Source organism: Physcomitrium patens, chromosome 5 (genome assembly GCF_059467195.1).
Source record: "Physcomitrium patens ecotype Gransden chromosome 5, ASM5946719v1, whole genome shotgun sequence".
Lineage (NCBI taxonomy): Eukaryota > Viridiplantae > Streptophyta > Bryopsida > Funariales > Funariaceae > Physcomitrium > Physcomitrium patens.
In genome coordinates, this window is record NC_143414.1 from 7905616 (window position 1) to 7931754 (window position 26139).

General features: G+C 37.5%; 5 protein-coding genes across 11 annotated transcripts; 4 read left to right on the plus strand and 1 right to left on the minus strand.

Annotated features, from left to right (window-relative positions):
* The first annotated feature begins 4109 nt into the window (after positions 1 to 4109).
* Positions 4110 to 6462, plus strand: LOC112282352 (uncharacterized). Of its 6 annotated transcripts, none has more exons than XM_024519851.3 (2): positions 4110 to 4425; positions 4913 to 6462. In XM_024519851.3, the coding sequence occupies exon 2, from the start codon at positions 5162 to 5164 to the stop codon at positions 6179 to 6181; it is 1020 nt and encodes a 339-aa protein (XP_024375619.1). In that variant the 5' UTR covers positions 4110 to 4425; positions 4913 to 5161; the 3' UTR covers positions 6182 to 6462. The 6 variants fall into 6 exon arrangements, with proteins under 6 accessions (XP_024375619.1, XP_024375620.1, XP_024375621.1 ...); XM_024519852.3 differs by having other exon boundaries at positions 4125 to 4425; positions 4917 to 6462; XM_024519853.3 differs by having other exon boundaries at positions 4362 to 4691.
* Positions 6463 to 8773: 2311 nt separating this feature from the next.
* LOC112282354 (uncharacterized) lies at positions 8774 to 10414 on the minus strand. 2 transcript variants are annotated; one of them, XM_024519860.3, is made up of 3 exons: positions 10102 to 10414; positions 9425 to 9921; positions 8774 to 9258 (listed from the first exon to the last, which is right to left on the minus strand). In XM_024519860.3, exons 1-2 carry the CDS (start codon positions 10276 to 10278, stop codon positions 9442 to 9444), a joined length of 657 nt encoding a protein of 218 aa, XP_024375628.1. In that variant the 5' UTR covers positions 10279 to 10414; the 3' UTR covers positions 8774 to 9258; positions 9425 to 9441. The 2 variants fall into 2 exon arrangements, with proteins under 2 accessions (XP_024375628.1, XP_090106533.1); XM_090250407.1 differs by having other exon boundaries at positions 8774 to 9921.
* Positions 10415 to 12267: 1853 nt separating this feature from the next.
* On the plus strand, positions 12268 to 13580 carry LOC112282355 (uncharacterized). The gene is made up of 2 exons (XM_024519861.3): positions 12268 to 12611; positions 13105 to 13580. The coding sequence occupies exons 1-2, from the start codon at positions 12486 to 12488 to the stop codon at positions 13384 to 13386; spliced, it is 408 nt and encodes a 135-aa protein (XP_024375629.1). The 5' UTR covers positions 12268 to 12485; the 3' UTR covers positions 13387 to 13580.
* Positions 13581 to 13967: 387 nt separating this feature from the next.
* LOC112282350 (ribonuclease III domain-containing protein RNC1, chloroplastic) lies at positions 13968 to 17750 on the plus strand. The gene is made up of 5 exons (XM_024519849.3): positions 13968 to 14941; positions 15294 to 15495; positions 16153 to 16353; positions 16495 to 16581; positions 16911 to 17750. The coding sequence occupies exons 1-5, from the start codon at positions 14100 to 14102 to the stop codon at positions 17226 to 17228; spliced, it is 1650 nt and encodes a 549-aa protein (XP_024375617.1). The 5' UTR covers positions 13968 to 14099; the 3' UTR covers positions 17229 to 17750.
* Positions 17751 to 19216: 1466 nt separating this feature from the next.
* Positions 19217 to 22059, plus strand: LOC112282351 (beta-1,6-galactosyltransferase GALT31A). The gene is made up of 2 exons (XM_024519850.3): positions 19217 to 20225; positions 20392 to 22059. The coding sequence occupies exon 2, from the start codon at positions 20593 to 20595 to the stop codon at positions 21787 to 21789; it is 1197 nt and encodes a 398-aa protein (XP_024375618.1). The 5' UTR covers positions 19217 to 20225; positions 20392 to 20592; the 3' UTR covers positions 21790 to 22059.
* Positions 22060 to 26139: the final 4080 nt, after the last annotated feature.

Consider the following 26139-nt stretch of genomic DNA (forward strand, 5'->3'; position numbering starts at 1 on the left):
ATTTTTTTCCAAGGTTGTATACAATTAATCTTGCAACTTATTAAGAATTACACATAAATATTTTCTATGGTCTTTCTCATTTTTTTAAAAAGACCAAAATTATTATAAATATAAATTTCAATAAATTCATCATTTTCTTAGCAAATGAAATAATTTATAATAATAAAGGAAGTCAAAGCATTGTATAATCTAAATAGCATGACCACAAATTTCTATAATGTATTTCTTATCCTACATGTTAAATCTTTTATCTTTCTTTTTGCATAAATCTAAATTTCATAATACATTATTTTAATGTAGATTCAATTGATGAACTTACTTTGACTTAACTAATTTAATAAATCATTTATTTTTAATAGTAGATTATTGTTCTTGATAGTAATATTGTTAAGTATTAATATTCAATAGAAATTCCTATTTTACTATGATCCATTCTCATATTATTCAATACTAGAATTTCTAAAGTCATTATCCTTGTCTATTTTTATAAAAGTTGTATTAATTTTAGATATTTCTTCTTCAATTTTAGTTTAGAGACTCTTAAAACATTTTGATTTTGGACTTGAAGTAAGATTTTGGCATCACTTACTACTATCCTAAAGATTTCTTTATTTTCTTTTTATTCTAGAATCTTTAAAAACCTTGTCATTAAATTCACCATCTTCAACTTCTTTAGAAGATATTTGCTACTTATATTAGCAAATCACAATAAAATCTTTTACGATAATAAACTTAATTAACTCTATTAAAACATGCAACAACTTAATTTTTACTTTTTTATCTTCTAAAAATCAAATTTTATCCACCTTTTGTAACAAAGACTTTGGTTTTTAACATGTTTATGTTAATTAGTCTATTATGTTTTAAAGTATTTTTTTTTGGAATCTTTATATATTTTAATTATCAAGAATTGATTCACTATCTATTTGAATTGTAAAAATGACATGTTTATACTTAGATCCAATTACATATATATATATATATATATATATATATATAATTTAAAATATATTTTTTATTTAAATTTAAATTATACGAAGATGTGATTGTAAAATTAATTTTGGTTTTAAAAACTTTTAAATTTAAGAATATAATAGTATTTTCTAAATTAAATAATTTTTTTAAATATTCAATTTTTTAAAAATAAAAACACCATCATATTTTGTAATTAAATTATAAAATTTATATTTTTATAATATAAACTAATAATTCCTTTAAAACAATTGGAGAGACAACTTAAGATAAATTTCCAATTGCAATAGAACTTTTTAATTAATATTTCACCTATAATATAGTTAATTTTAATTTATTTTATTTTATATTTAAACAAAGTAGCAAAATTTTAAATAACAATAGTTTATCATGATAATATTTTTTATTCTTAAATCTTAAAAATTTCAAATTATATTTTAAAAAAATAACTTAATAACGATATAATTTTCCAAATTATATAATGATTGGTTTTTAGGTTTGATTAAGACTATAAAATAATTATCATAGAATGTTCTTATATTTCTCTTTAGTATTATTATATTATAATAGAATAATTAAAATATGTAGTTAGTATTTTTATACTAATTTGATAGAATTACATCTAATGATTTAATTTTTTTACTTTTTTATATATTAATTATAAAACACTTAAAAAAATTATTAATAATAATATTTCAAAAAACTTAACTAATCATAAATTAGATAAATTTTTATCAATGAAGATTATTAATAATTGCTTATTGATTGAAATTTTGTTGACAAACTCTAATGTCATATATATATGTAAAAGAAAAAATTAGTAATACAGTGTAATTCAAACATATTTCAAAAAATTACTCTAAAACTATTCAAGAGTTACAAAATAGAAAAAGAAATATATCATATACATCTATTATTTACCATGTACATATTATTTTAAAAAAAAATAAAATTTTTTATTTTTAAAAAGTATAACTATGAATCATAATTATATTTATGAGATAATTTTGTTTCACTTCCTATAAAACCCTATTGCATGCATTAATCATGTTGAAAATATCTATATTTACTGAATGTTTTTTAATTCATCAATACAATACTAATAAGAAATTGTAAAAGTAAAGATTCATAGATTATACTATATTTTCTACACTCGTAAATAGCTGTTGTCAACTTCAATCACTAACCATAATTTTAGAGATGCTTCCACAAATTTCATCAAAATTATAAATTTAAATATAAAAATCTGTTGACTATATATTCTTTTTATCAAGAATACATCAAGCTTCTATTATACTCGACCTAAATTATTTTTTAGAATCATTTTAGTGCAATCTTAACAAGTACAATAATATACTTTCAAATAGATTTGAATTATTAATATGCAAGAATAACCTCAAATAATTTATAATTTATTTCAATTTTTTATTATGATTATTCTGAAACATTTAAAAGAAAAATTACGTAAATGAAAATTCTATTTTTTCTCATTTTGTTTAGTAAAATTTCCCAATAGGTTTCATATTGCATTTGAATTATGTTATTAAGTCATAAAAAAATTCATATAGATTTCATCAATTGTTAATTGTTTGTATGTAGATTAAACAGTATAATGAATAATTTACAATTTTGTCTAGAAATTTAATTTTCATGTTTCTTTACAAGGAATTTATTTTAAGCTTATAATATTTTTTAAATGAAAAATATCTATCAAATTTAATTTTAATATATATTAAAATTATTCATATCAAATTTAATATGAAGAAATGTAATATAATATATTAAAACAGAAATGTATAATTACCAATCACATAGGTTTTGTAATCTTTTATATTTATTGTATGAAAATTCATTCTTGCGGATTTTTTTCTGTTTAAACTACAATAGCTATTTAGGATTTTTTTTTTTTTTTTTTTTTTTTTTTTAAACTCAACCACAATATTGTTCTTATTCACAGAATTTGCAGTCGGTGAATCTGATTTCACAGATCAAAGCACCTCATGACAGCTTTATAGGAAATCTTGTGCGAGGGAGATTATTCATCTTGTGCTCCGGAGGCTTTCCACAATAAGCCTGTGCCCAGAAAGGCCTTCCTCGTCGACCTCAACAGACTGAAACTGATGAAGCTTGGAATCTGATGTTCCCTAGTTTAAATGCTCAGTGAAGTATTCAGCAATCTTCGAAGTCGAGGCGATGTGAACAAGAAGGGATCCATGGTGGAACCAAATGCTCAGTCTGCGCTGGATTTCCCCTCATTGAAGATATCTGCGAGTCTTTCTGTAGATCAACTGCGATTGTAACCAGAGGAAAATGCTCGAGTGTAACGTTTTCTCAGAAGACGGGGAGGTTTTTTGTGATGTATCTCTTAAGCGAGGTACGACCAAGAGCACGCAGAAAGATGAGCATAGTATTATAGCATCTCGATGGCATCGGCGTCAGATTCGATGCATGAAGAGTTCAGCCGTGAGCCAGTTCCAGTGTAAGACCCTCATTCCAGCTGCCGAAACTGATGAGTAAAAGTTCTTTATCTGGCACTGCGGATACTTCTATCGGGAGACTTTATCGTTCTTCAAGCTGACTATTCAAATCAAGCTGGAATGGCCAAAACTGATCAATGAAGCGTGTTGCTTCACACTTGCCGACTCAGCAACAAGCGTCCCACACCAAAGATACGTGGTGTTTGAATGGGTAGAGCAAGTGAGCAACGCCACCCAACTGCCCATTCTTATCAAACTTAACGTCAAGAGATCGATGCGTGCGGTAGGAAACCCATCCAGATTATCACGACCTTGTAGTTCGGCATCGACATTGTATTCGCGTGCCTGGCTCGCATCGCCACGGAACCTGATCGGTGAAGCTGGAAAAAGGCAACAACACGGAGAGGGTGGTGTCAGAATGGGGATGAACTGCGAAACAGCGTTCATTAAAGGCCCTAAAGGGACAACAATCGAAATGGATGATAGATGGAATCATGGACCAGGGCCAAGCACGGATCCCGTGACGGAGGCCGGCCGCTTGGTGAGAACCTTCGATGTGGGACCCACATCGGGATCTCATCGGCTGGCACCAATGATCTGGACGATGAGTCTATTCACCACATTCTGCTGCGATATTCCAGCGCCGCATACTTTATCCGCTCGACTAAGTGCAATACGTCGCGGATGTTGACTCATCGCGTGGAGAGAGCGAGAGGTGCTCTCAGTCACGGCACCTTGTGCCATCGCCAATCCACCAACCTTGAGCTGGCCCTAGCTTCCCTCTGGCCCCCATTACCCTCCGAGGACTCATAGCTGTCTTCACCTGTGCGGCGATTTTTTTTTGTCCTTCCCGCATTGCAAGGTCGCATTATTTTTTCGTACCGACCCCTCGTGCTGGTCGTCGTCAAGTCTTCCCCACGACGTGACGGATCCGAGCGTTCCACGTTTGTCGTTGCGTTTCAGCTGAACTTGGGAGGTAGGTTTGCTTGCGTACTAAGTTTTGTGGCTTCAGGTCTAGGTTCCGGGAGGTTTTCCATGTGAAGAATTGCTGGTGCGTAGGAAGTTGGGTGGGATTTTTTGGTGTGTTGATGTGGCGGTGCGTTGATGGTGGAAGCTTGTGTTGGGGTTCCTTGTCGGGTCTGTTGACTTTGCCCTAGTTTCGCTTTGCGGTTGGTCGTTTAAGTCCGTTTTCGAAAGATGTCTGAGGTTGTGGAGTTCGAGGAAACTGCGAAGTGAATGACGGTCCGTCCTTCTTCGTCAACCAATCCTACTTGGTCTGAGTCGTTGGCTTTTTAGTGATCGTTTGTGAGGTTCGTCGTTGTTTATCTGGAAATGGGTTCTAGAGGCTGCTAGATTGCTGGCAATATTTTCCCATTTTCAGATCCCTGTGATAGTCGGAGTTCTGTATGTTCCAAAGCTTAATGATAACTTCACTGAGCCTTGTGCTTCTCGTTGGATCTTAGACAGGTGCTGCGGGAAGCATTGCGGATTCACAATCAAAGGTTAATGCTCAGAATAACTGGACACTTGGTATCGCTCTTGGTTGGAACGTTACGGCGGCCTCACTTGGGAAACCCTTATGACAGAGTATCGTATGTTGAGGTTGGTGCAGGGTGAGATACTGAATATTATCTAGTGTTTGAAAAGGATTTGGGTTAGTTATCACCTCCTTTGGATTGTGAAAGGAGCTCAAGAGTGCGTTGTAGTCTCTCATGATGGACAGCGAACCAGATGAAATGCGAAGTTTAGGGGTGGTAGGAATCTGCAAGGAAGCGTACAACATTTTGCAAGTGCACTTACGTCTCTTCCTCTCCTTATCCCTGACCCTGGTGCTACCTTTGGGGGCCGTTATTTTCTGTCACGACCTGATTACCCATCCATTATGGAGAAAGATTCACTGGGACTCGGAAAAGCTCGGCACGGAACAGATGGGTTCAGCCGCAAGGGCTCAAACCCAAAGCAGTCTAGACTCTGAACTTTTCGGCCTCGGCGTGATTACAGTAATCTACGTAATATTCATCCTTGCTTTCTCTCTTCTCTCAACTGCCGCGATTGTTTACAGTGTGGCCAGCATCTACACAGGCAAAGGTTTATCCTATGTGAAGGTGATCAGCGTGGTTCCCAAGGTTTGGAAGCGGCTGTTTTTCACCTTCGTCTGGGCTCATATTCTAATTTTTTTGTACTACGTCGCATTGTTCGTCGTCATCTTCCTCCTCCTAGCATTACAAAGCGCTACTGGCATGAACGTGTTGTTTCTCGGCATCCCAGTGCTAATCGTCTTCTACACTTTTCTGTTCTACTTCAACGTGGTGTGGCATCTGGCTAGTGTTGTGTCCGTTTTAGAGGACAGCTATGGCATTAACGCGCTGAAGAAGAGCACCGAGCTCATCAAAGGCAAGAGATGGGTGGGATGCTGCGTGTTCCTCATTTATACGGTGTGCACCTTCGTCGTCCTATTCATGTACAACGTGACGGTGAGGTCGCATCACCATGTGCACAGCCTTTTTGGCAGAGTCTTCTTCGGATTGGTGCTCTTGCTGCTGTGGACGGCTGTGACTCTGATCGGTATATTGGTGCAAACTGTTGTTTACTTCGTGTGCAAGTCCTATCACCACGAGAGCATTGATCGGTACGCACTTTCGGAGCACCTGGACGGCTATTTGGGAGAGTACATGCCACTGAAGGGCCCTGTTTCCCTGGAAGCCCTAGAAGCTGAGCTCGAGGAGATTTAGCAGCTGCCTCATTTTCTAGGAGATTAAGATTTGGATTGAGGTACTATTTTGGCGATTCGTCAAGCACGGTGGTCTGCCTGCTGCAGAATTAGCTTTAGACAGGGATTACATTCTAGACTGTATTGTAAATGTGAGGCTTAGCATTTGTTTCGATTATGCAATTGTAAATGGAAGCTGTGCTTTAGCGGCTCTGTCTACTCAATGCATCCAATTGTCCTTCTTTCAATTGTACCGTTTGACTAAAACACTCATTGATAATTTAGCAGTGTACCTCCCGAATACTCCTTGCGGTAGCCTTGTAAATCTTTATTGACTTCCACATTTGTTATCTTACTTCTATGCATTGATAGCAGAGGGCGCAACAGCGCAGTAATTGTTGAAAGCTTCACTAGGATTTCACCTGGGATATGTTGAATGTACCATATTTTTATTATTCCTGCAGTCCCTTCACGTAAGGTTATTAAGATCATCTTTAGCATCCGCATGTTCACCGCAGTATACCAAACAAGTCGGTGCTCTCAGTTCGAGATACCGAAGTTATTCTTCTCCAATGCATTGCTAGTCTGTTCAATCACGCTCTGTAGCACTTCGAGCGAAAAATAGCATTGAATGCCCTCGCAGGTATCAAAATTAGATTGAGAGCGATTTGTTAGGTGGGAGTTTTCATGGATGCGGGTGGGATGTATTGGAAACCTTGTCTCCAGCGACTTTGATCATAAAGGCATAAAAAAACAGGAATATCCCGTACTGGAATATGGCACGCTTTGGAGGGAGATTGAGAAGATGATTTCTTATCTGTTCCTAAAATTCTTTGAAGATCCAACCTACTTTATACGTCAATCCAGGGTGTCGCAAATGTGTGCCAACATAACGCGGCAGTTATGTGACACAGGTCAGGGGCGTGAACAGAATCAGAACCTCCACATCAATTAACTTGATACGCAGGCACCACCAGGGAATCACACTCGATGTGTAACAATTTTGCCAGAAGTTCGCAAAAAATCAGATGCAGAAATGAAAGCAGGGGTTTCAAAAGCTGGAAAGGTGTTATCTACCGTAGAAAGAATCTGATGTTTGGGTGCTCTCAGTTTGGTCACCTACAATTTCAACACCCAACATGTCTCTCCCGGTTTCAGGCAGCATCTGTCAAGCAGCCCATTCAGACTCACCTGTCAACGCATCCTCGAGGGAAACTCCTTGTTCCTGAATCTTGGCAGCTCATCTCTTACTGCACGAAGACTTCGGGAACCCCAGCGAAGGTAAAAACTAAAAAAGACACGGCACTTTACTAAGCAGCCAGCTGGAGTGCTAAAATACTCACCCATGAAGTTGACCATTCTGTAAACGCTTGGATTGAGTCCGTCGTTAAGAGCATGGCGTGGCGTCCATAGCCATGTCCGGGAAGTTCCATGACAAATTACCCACCTTGTTCCGCATCAGAACTCCGTCACTTCTTCCCAACTCCACTCGCTTTGCAACACCTTCAGAAGTACCCTCAGCATCTTCTAAGCTGAGGACATTTATGCAAATTAGCTGGCTGCCTCTAGGTGAAGCAGTTGCAGATTTGGGAGAGACGACGAAGGAGTGTGGAGACAGCAGGAACAGCTCAGTAGATTCTCATTACGTGTTACAGCTTCTGTTGTTTCACTGTCAGTATTAAGGTAAGTTTTTCTTTCAAGTTGTTGAACACATGCTAAGCTAATACTGAAGCCACGAGTTACCACGCTAGCAGTCCTACTCTAGAAAAGGTCCTCTCCGTTATATTTGAAATGAATGGCGACAAGAAAAATATTGAATGAAAGTGTATGTTCGCAGCTTGTTTTTCCTATCACCAAAGACGAAGGTGGTTAATTCTCTTCAATGTTGCAAACGAAGTACCTTGATGCAGGAAAAGATAGACTCAAGTTCCACTTGACCTGCTTGATCCATCGTGAATATGGTACTGGTGCACATTCAAATGATTTTTAGTGCCGGAGCCGCAAGGATTCATGTTGTATAAAGACTATCCCACCTGTAGAGCAATCATTCCTGGTGTTTATGCGGAAGGGTTCTCGTGTCCAAACCTAGCAGATGCAGCTCTGATGTGCATGAATTGGAAACTCGAAGAGGTTGAGTCTTTGGACAAAAGGCTGGTTTCCACCAGTACATCCACGCTCAGCATAATACTAAAGCTCATTAAATACCTGCAGCCATTGACAGAGATCAAGAAGCAGCTCTTACGGTGGTCCAAGAATACATTTAAAGAAACCAATTGCGTCACCAACGAACTATCATACCAAAAAAGAGCATGAATCTAAGGCAGAAATTTGCATTTCAGCCCTCAAAATCTGCACATTTTTGGATCGGGGGAGAACTGTGTGAAGCAGCGACCTTATTCCATCCTACGACAGAGACTAAGTCAGACTGCAATGGTTGCCATTCACCTATATTATCTGCACCAGCTCCTGTGCTTACGATCACGAGACACACTCAAGGATGTGTGAGATAGTGTACAGGGTGGATTACGGGAGCATCGTGTGCGATGAAGTTACTTCTTTGAACAAGTATCATAGAGTAACAGACAGTAAAAGCCAATCCAAGCAACAATTCAGCTTCACAAAAATTTCAAGCTTTTCATCAAGCTTTGTGCACGGAGTAGAAATTAAAGTGCTTTAGGAACAAAAATAATGAATGAACTGCTGCTTCAAGTGCCAGGCATATCACATCTGAACTGCCTCATTCAATCCTTACACCTATCCTCAATATGCACAAACTCGCTCTCTATCCTCTCTTCTACTCTAGCCCAATCGTGATGTCGTTGTCAACCAATCTCATCAGAAGATGGGCATGAAATCACAAGCGCTGCAACTTCGCTGTTAAGTTTCACTGGTACAGATTCAATGGGAAAAGCACCCTGCGCAGGACTTGTGAGTCGTGGAAGAGAACGCTAAGTTCAAGCCACCTCTCTCGTTAACCTCTCGGTTTTTCTTCCGGTTACCGCTCAATGACTGCGAATTTCTTCGAATAACTTAAATTTAAGCATGAAAACCCAGTCTTCTATTGAGAACGCAGCAGAGTCCTGGGCAATTGACAACAATCTACATATTGCCACGACAAGAATAGGTGAGCTAGAGTGTTGGATTGTAACTTTCTGGTGATTTGAGAGGATAACTGAACTGGATGGACTGCACAAGACAATTAGACCTCACAGTAAGGATACAGATGGCAAAGCGTTCAGAGCCAAGTACGACGGATCATGTGTACCTGTCACGGCCTAAACCTTAATCCATGTCCACATTGATGCCACTGTCTTCTATGGTGTGCACTACGGCTGCCAATCGCCCCTCAAATTTTTCCCCTTTCCTGGGCTCATACACGACCGTGAACACATCTGCTTCTTTAGCCCTCTGAGCTAGAGTCTCTCCAACAACTTTACAAGCAGTAAAGTCCTTGTATGATTTCAAATTGTTTCGGAACTCCTTAGCGTTAGTGCTGCAAACCGCAACCACTTTGCTGGTAACACGATGCATGACGCTAGCGTGGATGTACTTCCCAGACAGAAAAACATCTAAGCTGAAAGGCCTCAAGCATTTTTCCGTCCGCAGCTTGAAAGATTTCTTGCCCGTTTTTTTTTTCTTCTCTTCCTTCTGTTGCTTCTTGCCGTAATGTGGAATTTCAGCTTCCCTGCCAAACCCCATTTCATGATCATCCCATGCATACCCGTAGTCCTCATTGTCCATATCACCTCTCTTTCCACACTTCTGCGCAACATCTCAATCCCACCTCTCAAATTAACAACATCACACAAATCCACTCCCCAGAGCACCATCCGCACTGAACGATCCTTCCCTATTCCTCCCAATCCCTCTCAAACAATCCTCTTCACTATCACTCCAACCCCGTAGTATTCAACAGACAAACAAGTAATGACCGCAACTGACCTCCCATGCTCCTCGCGACTTTGAAGGCATACTTCTGGTAGCATAAGTTTGTTCCTGAGAAATCCCCGTCGGCAGCAGAGCACGGCGAACGAGATCGGGAAGCAGGGAATGGCGCGGCACCTTAGCAGCGCCTTGGCTGCGCAGCCTGGCCAACAAGGCCGCCAACGCCATCGCCATCGCAAGAGAAGCTTGGAATTGAATTGGCTCAAGGGCCGTCCTCTAGGCGTAAACCCTAAACCCCTTCCCCGCGACCCATGTCTCCTCCTCTGCGAAGTCAGTCCTCCCCGCTGCCCTGAAAACACCAAGCCCTAATTCTACATCTCACTTCATTCCCACCCTTCCATGATTTTATTTGCTCCTCGTTGAATCTGTTTTTCTTAAGAACAGGCTTTCATCAATTCTGTTTATTTGGTTGCATTGGATAAGTTCAAACAACGTGACCAAGTATCAATTCACTCCAGCCAAAATGTGGAATATTGGAAGATGAAAATTAACTATTAAGGAAATTTACATATGATGTAATAAATAAGTGAAGGGATGATATCTTGGATTGGATTTCAAGGAATGCAAAACACATGCAAACAAAAGAATCATTATTTTAATTATATATATATATATATATATATAAGTAATTTTAATTCAAGTGATTAACTAGTTTTATGAATATCCGTACTTGCAAATGTATTTTTATGTTATATATATTGAGAGATATAGACAGAATTGTTGAATTGACCCATGCATATACTAAATTGACTCACCCATCATTATTGGTTGAGGATCCAACCATTTTTTTTTATTGATTTTTTACCAATGCAAATCCGAAATTGAAGAATTTGATTATGATGGTTAAGATTAGTGTGTCAATTTAGTAAATGCTTGGGTCAATTTAACAATCTCCTATTTGTATAGTAAATCTAAAATAAATTAAAAATAGATTATTGAAGTATTTTTTAAAGTAATCAAAATTTTATTTAGTACTTCATTTTGAATTTGAAGTTAGAATTTATAATAGGTTTATGTACTATAGTACTAGATGTCTAAACCAAATATATCAATTTGAATATTATAACCAATAAAAATTATAAATATATATATATATATATAGATGAATTATGATTGGTGTATTCAATACATCAAATATAATAAGCTATTATGGTTTTTATATTTAATACATGATTTGAACAGCCAAGTATAGTATAAAAAAAAATCCAAAAAATGGCTACAATGTTAAGAGAGTAAGTAGACTTTAAACTCATGCTTGAGATTTATTTCATCTTGGTAAAGAATAATGTGAATTGTTTTGGTTATGTTCACGTTAGTATAGATTGTCAAATAACATTTTGTTGGAAAGTGTAGTTAGAAATTTACAAATTGTAAAAGGTTGCTGTGACTATAGATGACAAATTGATATGTCTTTAAAATTTTCAAATCTTCAAAGGATCTTAATATTTTATAATTAACTTTAATTTAATAAATAATAATTATATTCTTAGCAATTCAACAAGAATGAAATAACTTAAATACTCTTTTAAAGAACATATAGCTTTTAGGAAACTATAAACGATTTTGGAATAATAATAGGGGTTAATATTTATAATAATAAAAAAACAATAAAAACAATAAAAACAATAAAAAAAAAAACAAAACGAAAATTTGTTTAAACTTTAGAATTTTTGTTAAATTTAGAGGCTCACCATATAAGAACTAAAAAAAATAGTACTAGAAGGATTGACTTCTTATTTTTATTTGTTTCATAATGTTTCATAATGTCATTTACAGACCTTGGACATGGAATGCAGTATTATACATAGTTGTCAGCAAGATAGATAGCAATGTTCATAAGCTAAGAACTCATAATATATCAAAGTTTCATAAAGAATGAATCTTGATTGGATATAATTCTACACAACATACATTAAATTGCCACTGCATCATATTTGCCACAATATTGTGATGGCATTAGCAGCAAAAAAAAAAAAAAAAAAAAAAAAAAAAAAAATGAACAATTGACTTCCAATTTTTTTTTCATAACACAGATAAAATTTTGAAGGAAGAAAAACTTATGAACATCCCAACAAAAGTATTAAAAAATAGAAATAATAGATGTCCCATGATTATAAACCCCACAAATGGGTAATTCAGGGTTTAACGACCATTCGTGCAGATCGAGCATTTGGAGCACTTCCACGGATTCGTAGGGTTAGTTTGAGGTGCAATTCTCATTTGAGGACGCAAGGAAAGGATGGAATTGTGAGGGAGGGAGGGACACAAAGCAGTGATGCATCGGAGGGTTTCGGCAGGTTGTGCAGAGATGGTGTTGTGTTGTGATGCGATGTGATGCGACGAAAGTGTGAGAATTTCAAGGAAAGAGGAAAGAAGAAAGCATGTCTTACGATGCTTGGAAGCAGGTGGGCAAGGCCATGTTGGGGACATACGCGCTGATGGGGTTTGCTTGGTGGTGGGATGAAACGGCTCCGCTTGGTTGGTGGACTTTGAAGCCCCGAACCAAGGTAGGATTGCTGTTTCTCTCATTTCGTTACACATTGGTTTTTTTTTTATTGAGGTTTGGAATTTGATGAATTTTGGAATTTGATGAATTTTGGAATCGTCGGGCTGCGTTTTTGTGGTTGCTTGGCCTGTGATTGAGTTGGTGAGTTTTGTGCTAGTGACTAGAGTGGGTGGGGTGTCTTGAGCACATGGAAGCTTGTGTGCCTTATTGGAATGAGTTCACTTGGTTGAGCAATTTTCTTCCAAATTAGGTTGTCGTTTTCTCCCTGGATTGACGACAGGCTTTTTCGCACATTTCAGTGAAATTGCATGCTTATAATCCTCAATTTGGCGATATCTCTTGTCGTTGAATAGCTCATATGGCAAGCTCAGTAGTTGATCAGATGTGACTTCGCCATTGTTGTAGTTTTGATTGTTTTGTGATTTAGTGTGCTGTTTTCCGTGAGCCACGATGCTGCGTGTCGGTAGTGATTTGTCAATCCGTGTCATGTACAGGAAGAAAGAGAGATGGCCAACTTGTATGAACGCAGGGTGTTCCCCTATCCTGATGATAAAGAAGCTGTGAAGGAGTTCATAGAGAAAGGTGGGGCTTCTGGAACAACTATAGGAACGAAATCCGACAGGCAGAGAGCTGGCGATGATAGAGTGTCGGAACTCCAGAAGGAGAAATTCGAAAGAGAAGCTCAAAAACTTTGGTCGCGGATGCAGCAAGAAGCTCTGCGAGAATTTCAAGAACAGGGATTTGAGCCTCAAGTAGCCGAACCCGGAAAGCTGTAGAGTGCACAGAATAGAAGCCCTCTCAAGTGATGCGCAGCAAAAATTACAGTTAAATTTAATCGAAGCCCGTCCATTGAAGTGAGAGCTCAAGGACGATGGCTCTCATAGGGGAAACAGAAAACAATCTTATGAAAATTCTTGGTTCTTTTAGTACTCTTGTTAATCAACATGCGGTACTACGTGACTCTCGACCATTCAATTCGCATTAATTGCTTTGCACAAACTGATTTCAGCTCAATTTCACGCCGAATATTGCAACCTTGGACTTGTACCATTTGTTTGCAAATTTTACTCCACAGTGTGCTATCACATTCTCTCAAACACTGCACTTTCTACCTTTACAATGGTAGTGGCAACACATCAAGAGACCTTTCACGATGCTTTTCGCTAATAACCCCAAAAGCTGCCGTTCGGAATCCTTGATAATTCTATGGGTGCCTATGGCACTGGACTCTAGAATGTAGCCGGTATTTACATACGAGAAACCCTAACCCCTAAATCCTAAACCTTATCCATCCATCCGTCTCCTCATTCCAGTAGAAGAACACATCAATAAGACTAAACTACTGGGTTGTATGCGCGCGCAGGTGTTGTGGGACAGGATACTTTTGGGAATTTGGAAAGAAGAGTGAGCGATATAGATGTTGTTGTGAAAGCATTGAGAAATTCGATTTGGGGATTTGAGGATCTGTTTTGTTGTTGTTGTTGTTGCAATGGCGCCTGCTGGAGCGTTGCAACACAGCATGATTCCTCTGTATTCCGTTTTCAAATGCCCTCGGACGCCCCTCTCTTTCTCTCAGAATTGTTTGCGAGGGTTTTTGTTAAGAAGTGGGGTGGATGAAGCAGAGCTGCAAATTAGGAAAGGGCGCGGTGCGAGGCTGGTTACTTGTGCTGTTGGGGTCCCAGCGAAGAATTGGAAAGGGGACCCAAACACACCTCAGGAGTGGCAGTGGACTCCGAACCGTAGGCCGCGGCAACCTGGAGAGAAGCGGAAGAAAATCCCGTTCCCGAAACCTAAGAAGGAGAGGGTTTTGCTGAGACCGCCTCTCGATGATACGCGGCTGGCGGAGAAGCTGTTGAGTAGCCCGCAGTTGACGTTGACGAATTTTCCTCTACTCAGTGCGTGCCTGCCTTCAGCGCCGTTGAATCAGCATGATGAGGCTTGGATGGAGGAATTCTTATTGGAAGCGAAGGATGCATTAGGACTGGCGTCATTTACGCCCGAAGAGGGTTCTCCTGCAGCTCAGTTGGATACTCTGCTTTATCTTGCATTTCAGCACCCTGACAGCGTGAGGGCAAGGAAGGCACCTTATGTCCGGAAAGCCCATTCGCGACTGGCATTTCTTGGGGAATATGTGCTGGAACTTGCCATGGCAGAGCTAGTGCTTCAGATGTTTCCTAGAGAGTTGGTTGGAAGTTTGAGAGAGCGTGTTTTCGGGCTCACGAACAAGAAAGTTTTGCCGGATTGGCTGAAGAATGCATCAATGGACCGCCTAATTTATCCAGATGGCGATTGGGGCGAAATTAAGTGGAGCGACAAATTGAAGCCTTGCAAGTGAGTTGTTTCGTACATAATGATTTATTGCAGTAGTTTCTATGCTTGAACTCAAAATCAAAAGTGAAATTTGCAAGTTCTGTGACTTTCTCAGTGCCCATAGCTTACAGTTTGCAAAGTCGGATTGAGTATATCAAATTGGAAGTGCACTCTCTGGCTGTGAGATTAGTAAGCATCACTAAACTTCATAAGTCAATCATTAGCCCCCTGTATTTTGTTTGCAGCAATTGTTATGGACAGCTCGGTTAGCGAACCATAGTTTATCTTTTTCAATATTTGTGCTATACTGTTGTGGTTGTGACGGACGTCTTGCGTAATATTTCACCAACATCTAATCTTTGACGTGGTTCAGATCAGTATTTCATGCGATAGTTGCAGCTATCTACCTGACGCTGGGTATGCCCGAGGTCTATCGTGTTCTCTTTGAGGCTTTTGGTTTCGATGTGGACGCCCCACAATTTCAACCTCGGCCTAGGGTCTGTGAAGATGTGGATCACTTATCGCCTGAGCTTGATGGAGAGAGACTTTCTTGGCAAGATATTGCTTATTATCAGGTATTCTATCTATAATATTTCACGTGAAATGCGAAGAATTTCACATGCAGTGAATAAATTGCGTTTTGTATTAAAATTATGTACCCTACGGTGGCTCGATTTTTTGGTATTTCAGTTTGAGAAAGTGAAGTAATTCGTTCCTAAAAAATACCAAGACAGAAAATTTGGATGACAAATCAGTGGTGCAGAATTTTTCAATTTCATCTAGTGTTGTTTAAGTAGAAACAAACGGTTACTTATTTTATTTGTGTATATTTTTTTCGAGCGGTAGTGGCTGTCAGATCAGGAACAAGTTTGGAAACCTTGTCGTAACTAAAGGATTCCAGTAGCATGACATACAAAAGACCGGAAGTGTGGAAGTTTGTCGTGTCACGGAACTGCTTAGGGATAGAAGGGTTTGTACATTTCATGTCGTTTAAGATTGACCGTCACCGCTTGCAACCAAGAAAACTGCCTTCTCTTGTGAAGAGTGACTTGTCGTCCACTCCATGCTTTTAGGTGGAAACATATTTTCCAGGAAATTTTTCTTATCCATTTTCTTGGTCTAGCGCCTACTATTAGCTTTCTCTCGCATATGCTCTTTATAAACTGCCAAAAGCCTTGCGTTGATTTTATGATATCTTTCTTTTTCTAAGGCGACTTTCTGTTTTCATGCAGCCTCCTGAAGAAGCCTTGTTCGCAGAGCCAAGACTTTTCCGATCATGCGTTCCTCCAGGAATGCATCGATTTCGCCAAAATCTGTGGGAGCTAGAAAGTTTGCCAGTTGTGGAGCGAACACTGGGTTATCCACAGCCTGTGAGGGATGACAATCCTGTACTGGAATCTGCACGCAACATTGAATTACAGCTTGGGCTTCAGGTATGCTTGTCACCACAGGGTTTTAAGGGGCGCATGTCGAACGTGCTTCTAATTCAGGTGTTCATTGTTTGAATGAAAAAATAGTCATATGCTTTGAATTAGATGCTAATTTGGATGTGTGATTTTCCGGTGGTTGAACAGCTATGTTTTCTGCATCCGTCAGCTCACAAGGCGGAGCACCCTCGATTTTGTAATGAGCGATTAGAGTATTTGGGATCAAAAGTGCAGGTACCACAGCTTTTTCGTGCCATCTGTTCTATCAGTTGCTACTCTGCTCAAATTTCATGGTGAAGTTGAGCTGAAGATTTGAAGTATACTGTACTACCATGCTTGCTGTCGTTTGTTTTGTGAAATGAAATAAAAGAAAAAAGAGAAAAAAAAGAAAAAACCACCTTTACGGTGGCTTCTTGGAAAACGTTTCGCTCAATCCACCACCCCTAAAATGGTTTTGGATATGAAAGCTGAAACTTTTGCGGTATACCTTTTCATTATACATCCATACCTACTAATCGAGTTTTCTAGGTTTGCTTTGCTGATCTTTGTCATTGATGCCACAGGATGTAATAATGGCGGAGAAAATTCTCATGAAACATTTAGATGCGCCGGGTGCTTGGATTGAAGAAAGACATCGCAGATTGCTTCTGAATCGTCTATGTGGCCTCTATCTTCGCAATCTCAAACTGCATCATCATATTGTCTACTCTGACGAGCGACGAGAACTGTATGTCAAATCTAGGAAGCTTAGGAACTTTTCTACAACTGGTGTATCTCAGGCCATTCATGGACTCGCCTACACCGTGTATGGACGACCTGACGTTCGACGTATAATGTTCAGAGTCATGAACTTCGAGCAGTTGGAGTCTCCCATAGAATAAATGAAGTTGCCCACTTCAACTCGGGGATTTTTCGAAAACTATTGCGTTAGGGGAGACCTCGACAAACAGTTCATGTTTCAGCATATCTTATGCAATCCTGGTTAATTTGTGATCAAGCCTGCACTACCCAGATTCAAGTTGACCTTCTTTCTGCTCCAGCTGACCATCTGGTGAATTATCTGGACAAAACATGGCCGTTATCAGCTTGATGCAGCTCTTGTTCCTCACAGTGAACTGCCTGCCATTTACAGTAAGATGTTGCTGTACATTTTACTCAACTATTGTAGAAGTATCCAGATGTTACTGGCGCATGAACCCGGTGGCCAGTGGCTACTACAAAAGAAAATTTGCAATGACCACGGTGCATAAATATCCATTTCCTGGATTAGGTAGCCTAGACCCAGATTAGGATGATTAGTGGACTGTAACACAATTTTCATACACATTGCTCTTTGTCTAGCTTGTGTTAGACCCAGAGTTGCTTTCTCAATTGGGTATATAATACATGGGCCTATACATCTCTCTCTCTCGCACTCTCCGTGTTTTTATATATATATATATATATATACACATACACTCACATGCACATTGATGTGACTGGATTAATGATAGTATAAACAGGAAATAGAAATAATCTTAGTGAATTTCTCTCCAAAAGTGGTTCTAAAACTAATAAATGTGGATGGTACAGCAGTATTTCAGGTAATTCACTTTTGTACACATCATTACTTTTTCTTTTTGTAAGTAACAGGCAAAATTACCTTCAAAAAAATTAATCTGGAATTCTTTGAAAAGTGGATCAATGTCCAAAACAGGTCAAAAGTTTAAAATAAATGTGAACAACTTTTTGGGGTAATGCTTGGGGCTCTTGTAGGACAAATAGCATTGTGGTTGACCCATGAATCACCATTATTAAAAATAAAAAATAAAAAACAGAAATATCAATGAGTGCAACCCACCCCCCCCTCATTATCTTCCTCCAATTAATTGCATGCATTAGAAACACGTGTGTTTTTTTTTTTTTTTTTTTTTTTTTTTTTGTGTGTGGATAGTATATACAAACTTCATATGTCATACTCAAGACACATTGACCATGAGTGGGAAAAAATAATAAAGTATAAAAATAAAACACAACACATCCATGGTCAACTGCTACTACTACTACTATGCATGAGTATGTGTGGGTGTAAAGGTGAAAGCCAATTGTCCCCCCCCCCCGTTGGTAATGTAGCAGTAGTGGTCATAGTCATGGTCACTGTCATGGTCATTCTCTCTCTCTCTCGCTAAAACCCAGTCTTCCTTTTTGGTTCCATGTACAGAAGACAACACAACACATACAGTAAGTAAGTACTAAAGGGCAACATCAAGGAGGAGGTGGAGGTGGTGGTGGGGGGTATATAAGCAACATGAAGAGGGGGGTGGATGGGACTCTCATCACTTAAGCCCATTTCTTTTAAGCCCATTTTGCAAGGAACCCAACACAACACACACACACACACACACACACACACACCACAGAGAAGCGGCGTTGTTGTTCACGTTGTTGTTCATTTACAGAACAGACTTTGCACCCATCGAAATCGCATGTTTCCAAGATTCTCACTTCACGCCGTCACACCGCGCTTGCATGCTTGCTTGCAGACCATTCAGCCCTAGTGAAGGACGCACTCGGTGGAGTGAGGGAGGGAGGAAGAGTTCAGGCAACGGGGCAGAAGCCAGGCGGAGACGACGGCGAAGGAGGAGGAAAACAAGGCAGGGAAGAAAGGGAGTGGGGCTTTAGTGAGGAAGTAAGTAAGTCAGTGCTTTAGGAAGAAGAAGGTGCCGAAGGGGGGAGGGAGAAAGGGGCCGCGTGGAAAGAATCCTCCTCAACAGTCATAATAACATGTGGCAAGCGCCGTGAAAAGCCGGAAGCATAGGGAGCGTGGGGGGGGGGGGGGGGTTCGTATCGGAAGTCGAGCCTTCGCATCGCATCTCATCGCATCGCACTGGGGTTTATTGCATCACCATCAGAGAGAGCGAGCGAGAGAGAGAGCTTTGAGGTTGTAGGAGGAGGAGGAGAAGTGTTGCTAGCATTGAGTATGCTGTGCGTTTAAGCGTTTTGTGTCGCGTCCCCCACCCAGTTTTCTCCCCATGTCTCCCTTGCGGTAGTTTTTTTTTTTTTTTTTTTTTTTTTTTTCCGGTGTCGTCAGGTGGTAATGGCTCAGTGACCGGACTGATTGGCTGCGATAAGTGAGGGGGAGGTGATTGATTGAGGGTTGGATAGGGGAGGAGCGAAAGAGAGAGAGAGAGAGAGAGGAGAAAGCAGTGCGTTGGTCTGGGATTTTAGTTCTTATAGCTCCAGTACTCTGTCAACGATGTTTTGACTTTCTCTCATGCGGGTCGTGAATCCTCAGTGCAGCAGTTTCGCTGCCTGCCCGTGCGGGGTGTCCGGATAGTGGACTGTGAACAGGAAGAAGAGTTAGGCAGTTTCATTTGTCTCTGTTTTTTAGGGGAGAATCTTGCTGGATTGGTGCTGGGTCTACTGATTTCTGGAGCCTCTGAGCGCCATGTGCTTGTTTGCACACTGCGAAGGATTCTCTGCTGTGTTTCAGTTGATGTGATCTCTGCGTTGTGTGTCGCCACTGAAGTTGGACGTTAATTGGAGTAGCTGAATTTTTTTTAGTAGTCTTTTAATGTTTTAATGTTTTATTTTTTAAAAAAATAATAATTATAATTTTGCCTTCTTTCTCCCCTTCTCTTCTCCCCTCCTCGCTGTAAAAGTGTGGGGGCTTATGGCAAGCGGCGTGGCTCAAAGTTGAGCAGCTTTCTTTTGCATCTGAATGTATTGGCGAAGATTCCCTTCGTCGGTGCTGAGCTCCGTCTGCGCGGAGATCTGACATTGCATGGTTTATTGGAGCTCGGGGGTTGTTTCTTTTCTTGGGGCTGTCGGAGTGCGTATTTATTTCTTCCAGAAAGTGGGTTGGCTTCCCCGTCCAGCCTTGTTGACGCCCAGATCTGGTAACAAGCTTATCTGAAGCCCTCGTTTCTGTGATCTTGAGCTTACTTAGGGAGGTGATCATGGCATTTGTAAGTTCATTTGGTCTTTTTCTTTCTGTCTTTTGCAAATCCTCTATCTACGCTCCGAAGTTTAACCTTAGTTCTCTCATTGGAACTCGTCATGCAGGAGTCCACTAGAAGAAGTGGAGGTCAGATCCAAGTTCTGCTGGGAGGGTTGTGAAAGCTAGGGTTAGATCAGAGTGATATGATCAAGAAGACAGGTTCAGAAGGGTAGCTGGGGTATTCAAGAGTGATTTTCGTCTTTTATTTTCTTTATTATAATTATTTATTATTTACTCTTGTGCCGTAGCCTATACGGGAGGCAACGATGCGGATGAGGGGGAATGTAAGTGGGGGCAGTAGTAGCAATATAACATGGAGAGGTGTTTTGGTCCTCTGCGTTGCGAGTTTCTGTGTCGGCTTGTTATTTACTAATAGGATGTGGGCAAACCCTGAATTTAGCGATGTGATAAGAACAGATTGTGACCCTAAACCTAGGTCAGGCAACGGGGATGGCTCTCAAGTAGAGTTGATGGACGAAGTATCTCGAACTCATCAAGTGATTCAAACACTGGACAAGACTGTCGCTTCTCTAGAAACAGAGCTCGCATCTGCTCGAGAACAGAAGGCTACAGCGACGATAGTGAAACATTCTCAGTCTGAGTCTATACGTCAATCAGCTGGGGAGCGTATCGAAGGGCGGAAGAAAGCTTTCGTGGTAATTGGAATTAATACTGCATTCAGTAGTAGGAAGAGGCGAGACTCCGTACGAGAAACGTGGATGCCTCAGGGGGATGATCTTAGGAGGCTTGAGGTAGAAAAGGGAATTGTGATGCGGTTTGTGATTGGACACAGTGCGACCCCTGGCGGCATTCTTGACCGAGCAATTGAGGCAGAAGATAGTCAGCACAACGATTTTTTGCGGCTTGACCACGTCGAGGGATACCACGAGCTTTCGATGAAGACCAAGATTTACTTCTCAACAGCAGTGAGGAAATGGGACGCAGATTTTTACGTGAAGGTCGATGATGATGTGCACGTGAACGTTGGGATGCTTGCTACCACATTGGCCAGACATCGCACGAAGCCTCGGGTATACATTGGATGCATGAAATCAGGGCCTGTTCTGGCGCAGAAAGGTGTGAAGTATCACGAACCTGAATACTGGAAATTTGGCGAGGAAGGAAACAAGTACTTTCGGCACGCCACTGGCCAGATTTATGCTATTTCCAAGGACTTAGCAACCTACATTGACGTCAACCGGCCTCTTCTGCACAAGTATGCCAACGAAGATGTATCTCTCGGTGCCTGGATAATTGGCTTGGATGTAGACCACATCGATGACCGAAGCATGTGCTGTGGAACACCCCCGGATTGTGAGTGGAAGGCTCAAGCAGGGAATGTCTGTGTTGCCTCCTTCGATTGGACATGCAGCGGGATCTGCAAGTCTGTAGAAAGACTCAAGGATGTACATCAAAGGTGCGGGGAAGGTGATGACGCTCTGTGGAGCACAACCATTCAATAGAGCCTCCGCACGATGTCGGTTTTGGTAGCTTCAGGTTACCTGCAATAGGTTGGAAAAGAAAAAAGAAGCGTCTATATGTCACTTTGACGTGAAGATTTGCAGCATAGTCTCCGTTTCGATGCTTCTGCCATGGACAATGAGTCCCCAGCACCCATTGTGTCCAGAGTGTAGGTAATCATCATGTTGACAACTTTCAGTGATGTACCGGTATTAGTCTCTCGCAGAACTCAGCTATTTATGAATATCAATAGGATGACTCTCTTTATTTTATGTGGCTTGTGATTACTTTCAGGAAGTCTTTTTTCTCCTTACAATTTTTGTCCGGCCCTTAAAGTATGCCATTGGTTAGAAGATTTATTGCGTCGAGCCTGATAACATCCTTGCGGAACAAGATCTTGCCTTCTAGGTCTTCCTTCTGTATATGAACATGGTAGAGAGCATGTTTCTCACTTGTAAACCCTTACTCTTTTTTTCTTCATTATATCTTGTCTTATTTCGTTTCCTATACCTGAGTTTATTAGGCATTCCTTATCCCAAGGTCCAATGGCAATCACCATTGTGTTTTTGAAGGTATATTCACAAAGAATGCTGCTTAGTCTCTAACAAATATAGCACCCTTCACTTGAACAAAACTGGTGCTTCAACATCACGTATTGTAGACCCTAATGTGAGTTTTGTGTATTACTTGAGATCTTGACCACACTTTTCGAGCAGTTCTGCACAGTTGGCGTATGTTACTTTTGTATTTTTCGGACGAATATCTAATTAATGTAAGGAAGTTCGTACAACTTCTATGTTTTTGCAGATAGAAGTATTTGAATGGAAGACCAAACAAATTGTACAATCTACTAACAGTCTAGGAATTGCGTGGTAATGAAAATAAATAAATGACCGTCTTTAGATTTCTGTAATTGAACTCTTAATGGAACATATTTTTTGTGGTTGTAATTTTTATGTGTGTAACTTATTTTCACAGGCATATCATTCTTGTATGTGTAATCTTATTTTATATTTAAAATGTCGGGTTTTGCACACAAATCTTCTCAAATATTAATATTGAGTAAAATATTTAGGAATATTTAGGTGTCTAGTAAGAAGATTTATGTTTTGTTCTAAAATTGTAAAAGCATTATTCTGCAGAGTTTCCACCTCTATATTAATATCAATTTATATGTACATTTAATTTAATATTTAGAATTTAAAACTGATTTGGTTTGGTCAAAGAATTTTATTTTGGTTTAATTTCGATGTTAATAGTTTAGTTACTAAGTTTATCGTCATTGTTACTACTACTATCTTTGTATATTTGTAAAAACAGAACCAGTTGTAAACAGTACATTTCAACAAATAGAAAACATAAATATTTCTTTTTCACTCATTAATAAATAGGGAAAAGTCAAATTTAAAGTTATAGCAATAAAAAAAAAATATATATATATATATATATATATATGTATATATTTCCAGGGAGTATGCAAGTTATATAACCTGAATTTCAATGCTGCTAACTCAATGCAATCTTAATATATCTGTTGAAATAAAGTCAAAATTTTGTGGACTTATAGAATTGAAAACATCATGCAATTTTTGATTTTGGACTTTACCCTATTATTAATTAATACAGTTCTTAAAATGTGTTTAAAATTCATAAATAAAACGTTAATAGTATCAAATATCATACTGTAAGAAATACTATCCTCTTTCATATTTATGTTACATGCATGTATACTTGTAGTTGCACATAAAATAAGAAATGTCATGTAATTTCATATTGATATTAAGAATGAATCTTAACACGAATTATATATATATATATATATATATATATATATACTCATATTACTAGCAAAACATACCATATGATGCTAAGCTTTAATGACAGTCTTTTGATGTCAATGACCAGAGTTGTTAGCATCATTTTTCTCTTCTATACCTCAAACAAAAAATAAATTGTTAGGACGTGATCTAAAAGTAGTGTTAAAGGTTGTGTGTGCCATCCTATTAAGCCAATGTCTTGTTAAAACATTATAGATAATTGATGGATTCTAGCACAAGTTTTGCTACCTTCTTGACAAATTTCTTTGGTTTTTTTATTATATTTCTAATATATATATATATATATATATATATATATATATAAAATTATAATAAAAATAAATTATATTTCAATAAAAAGAATTAGGTGGCATTAGAAATATCATGTTTTTCTAAATTTTAAAAATAACTTTCCTTAAAAAACAATTACCTTCACAATAATCTATTGAAAAATTATTTGAAAGATATTATAAAATATACTAAAAACACACATAATCATCTTATATCACCTTTGAAGTTAGTACAGGTATTTATTTTCTTTAAATGATGGCTAAGTGCACACTTTGAAATATCAAGCAATAACTAGATTGTCTAATTGCAGAGGGAAAATTTAATAGAATTGTTTTTAATATTTTTAGCACATATCTTATTGTATATTTGAATCATCTATTTTATTCTTTCTTGGATTTTTTTTTTTTTTTTTTTCATGGCTAAAATTACAAGCTTTTGATTATACATTACAAAATATAAAATAAATTTATTATGGATGTTTATTTGCTCTAATAGTATTCCATTGCAGAACATAACAACTTCAAGTTTTGATTTCTATGGTGCATTGCCAAATATTATATATTTTAAGATTATTCTTAATAATTTTTATTAGTTTTTTTTCTAATTATTTTAATCTTTGATATTATTTTTGATGTAAACTTAATTCTCAAATATATAGAATATATTCTAAATTTTTTAACTTCAATGTATTAAGCCCTTTTTTTGTCATGATTGTTGGATATCACTACTAATCTATATTTTATAAAACTAAAGAATAAGCAATTATTTTAAGCACATGTTTATTAAATTTGTTTTTGTATAGAATATTAAATCTCTATAATTTAGATTTTATTTACATCTAGGGGTTTTTACAAACAAGTGTTGTAACATAGGCATAATTATTTAAAATTATACAAAGGTTATCATTTTTTTCTTGTAGTAGATAAAAATGACTGAACTCCATATGTATATTAGTCCACCAATATTTAAACTTTAATAAGAAATAGGATTTGGATGTACTAAAGTGTCCAAGTTCCTTACAAACATATTGTACTAAAATTTTATACTCTATTACTTTAATTTAAATTTAACTATTTCTAAATACTCTTCTAAGTTTTATTCTATTTTAATAATATTTTCTATATTTATTAAACATATCTCTTTCTCCAAGGATTGTATCATGCATTAACTATTTATTAATATTTATAAATAATTATCTATTTATTTTATTAATTCTTTGATTATCATAAGTTTAGTAGAGTAGACCATATTATTGCTCTTTTATCTCTCTTCTTCCTTCTTTCTTTTAAATCAAATTAAGAAAAAACCTGAATAAAGAATATCTTTTGTAGTTGATTTAAATCTCTTTTAATTAGATATTTTTGGGATGAATAGAGGACTCATACTTTATATATATATATATATATATATATATAGATATACATATATACAAAATATTGTGTATCCAATGCATTAATGGAGTATAAAGGTACAACAAACTACTTAACTTCTTATACCAAGAAGCACAACTAAGAATACTAAGAACATGGAGTAACTTTTAAAATGAACTGATTTACAATTTATTCATGCTTCAGTTTTGTTAATCACATCAAGATTTGAATCACTACATTAAATTTAAAATTATAATGCACATTAGTGGTAAAAAAATTGATTGAGACATGAAAATAGAAATTGGAGAAGTTTGTAAATTAATTATTGATCAAAGATATAAAAAATAAAAAATAAAATGTAATTATACATTTGAAAGAAAATAAAGATTGTTCCATACCATTATGATTAAATTTTTACTAAATCCACTCTTAAAATAACAAATTAAACTAACATTCTCCTTTAACAATTGCATCAAGTTAATAAATAATAAATAAAAAAGAAAAAAATGTAAATGACAATAAAAGTAATTATAAAAAAACTATACAGGTATTGAAATTTATTTTAAAAATCTAGATAGATTGGTAAAGTTGAATTTAAATAAGAAATTATATATATATATATATATATATATATATATATATTTCATAGTTTTGTATTATTACCATGAGATAAAGTGTATTAATAATGATAGTTTTGCATTATTGCCATGTATTGTAGAAAAAAAAAAAAAAAAAACTAAAAAACTAAAAACTAAAAAAAACTAAAAAACACACACAGCATTATCTGTGTAATGTAGGCAATGGCTTGCCAATTGCACATGCATTATCAGCTTTGCAAATGTTCAAAGTTTATCAAACAATCCTTGATAGTAAT

Excerpts from the sequence above, each read along its gene's own strand:
- LOC112282352 (XM_024519851.3), top strand. The coding sequence starts at position 5,162 with ATGATGGACAGCGAACCAGATGAAATGCGAAGTTTAGGGGTGGTAGGA.
- LOC112282354 (XM_024519860.3), bottom strand. The coding sequence starts at position 10,278 with ATGGCGATGGCGTTGGCGGCCTTGTTGGCCAGGCTGCGCAGCCAAGGC. Across the intron at positions 9,922-10,101 it reads AGTCGCGAGGAGCATGGGAG|AAGTGTGGAAAGAGAGGTGA; the intron begins GTCAGTTGCGGT and ends GATGTTGCGCAG.
- LOC112282350 (XM_024519849.3), top strand. The coding sequence starts at position 14,100 with ATGGCGCCTGCTGGAGCGTTGCAACACAGCATGATTCCTCTGTATTCC. Across the intron at positions 14,942-15,293 it reads GACAAATTGAAGCCTTGCAA|ATCAGTATTTCATGCGATAG; the intron begins GTGAGTTGTTTC and ends GACGTGGTTCAG. Across the intron at positions 16,582-16,910 it reads ATTTGGGATCAAAAGTGCAG|GATGTAATAATGGCGGAGAA; the intron begins GTACCACAGCTT and ends TTGATGCCACAG.
- LOC112282351 (XM_024519850.3), top strand. The coding sequence starts at position 20,593 with ATGCGGATGAGGGGGAATGTAAGTGGGGGCAGTAGTAGCAATATAACA.
- LOC112282355 (XM_024519861.3), top strand. The coding sequence starts at position 12,486 with ATGTCTTACGATGCTTGGAAGCAGGTGGGCAAGGCCATGTTGGGGACA. Across the intron at positions 12,612-13,104 it reads CTTTGAAGCCCCGAACCAAG|GAAGAAAGAGAGATGGCCAA; the intron begins GTAGGATTGCTG and ends TGTCATGTACAG.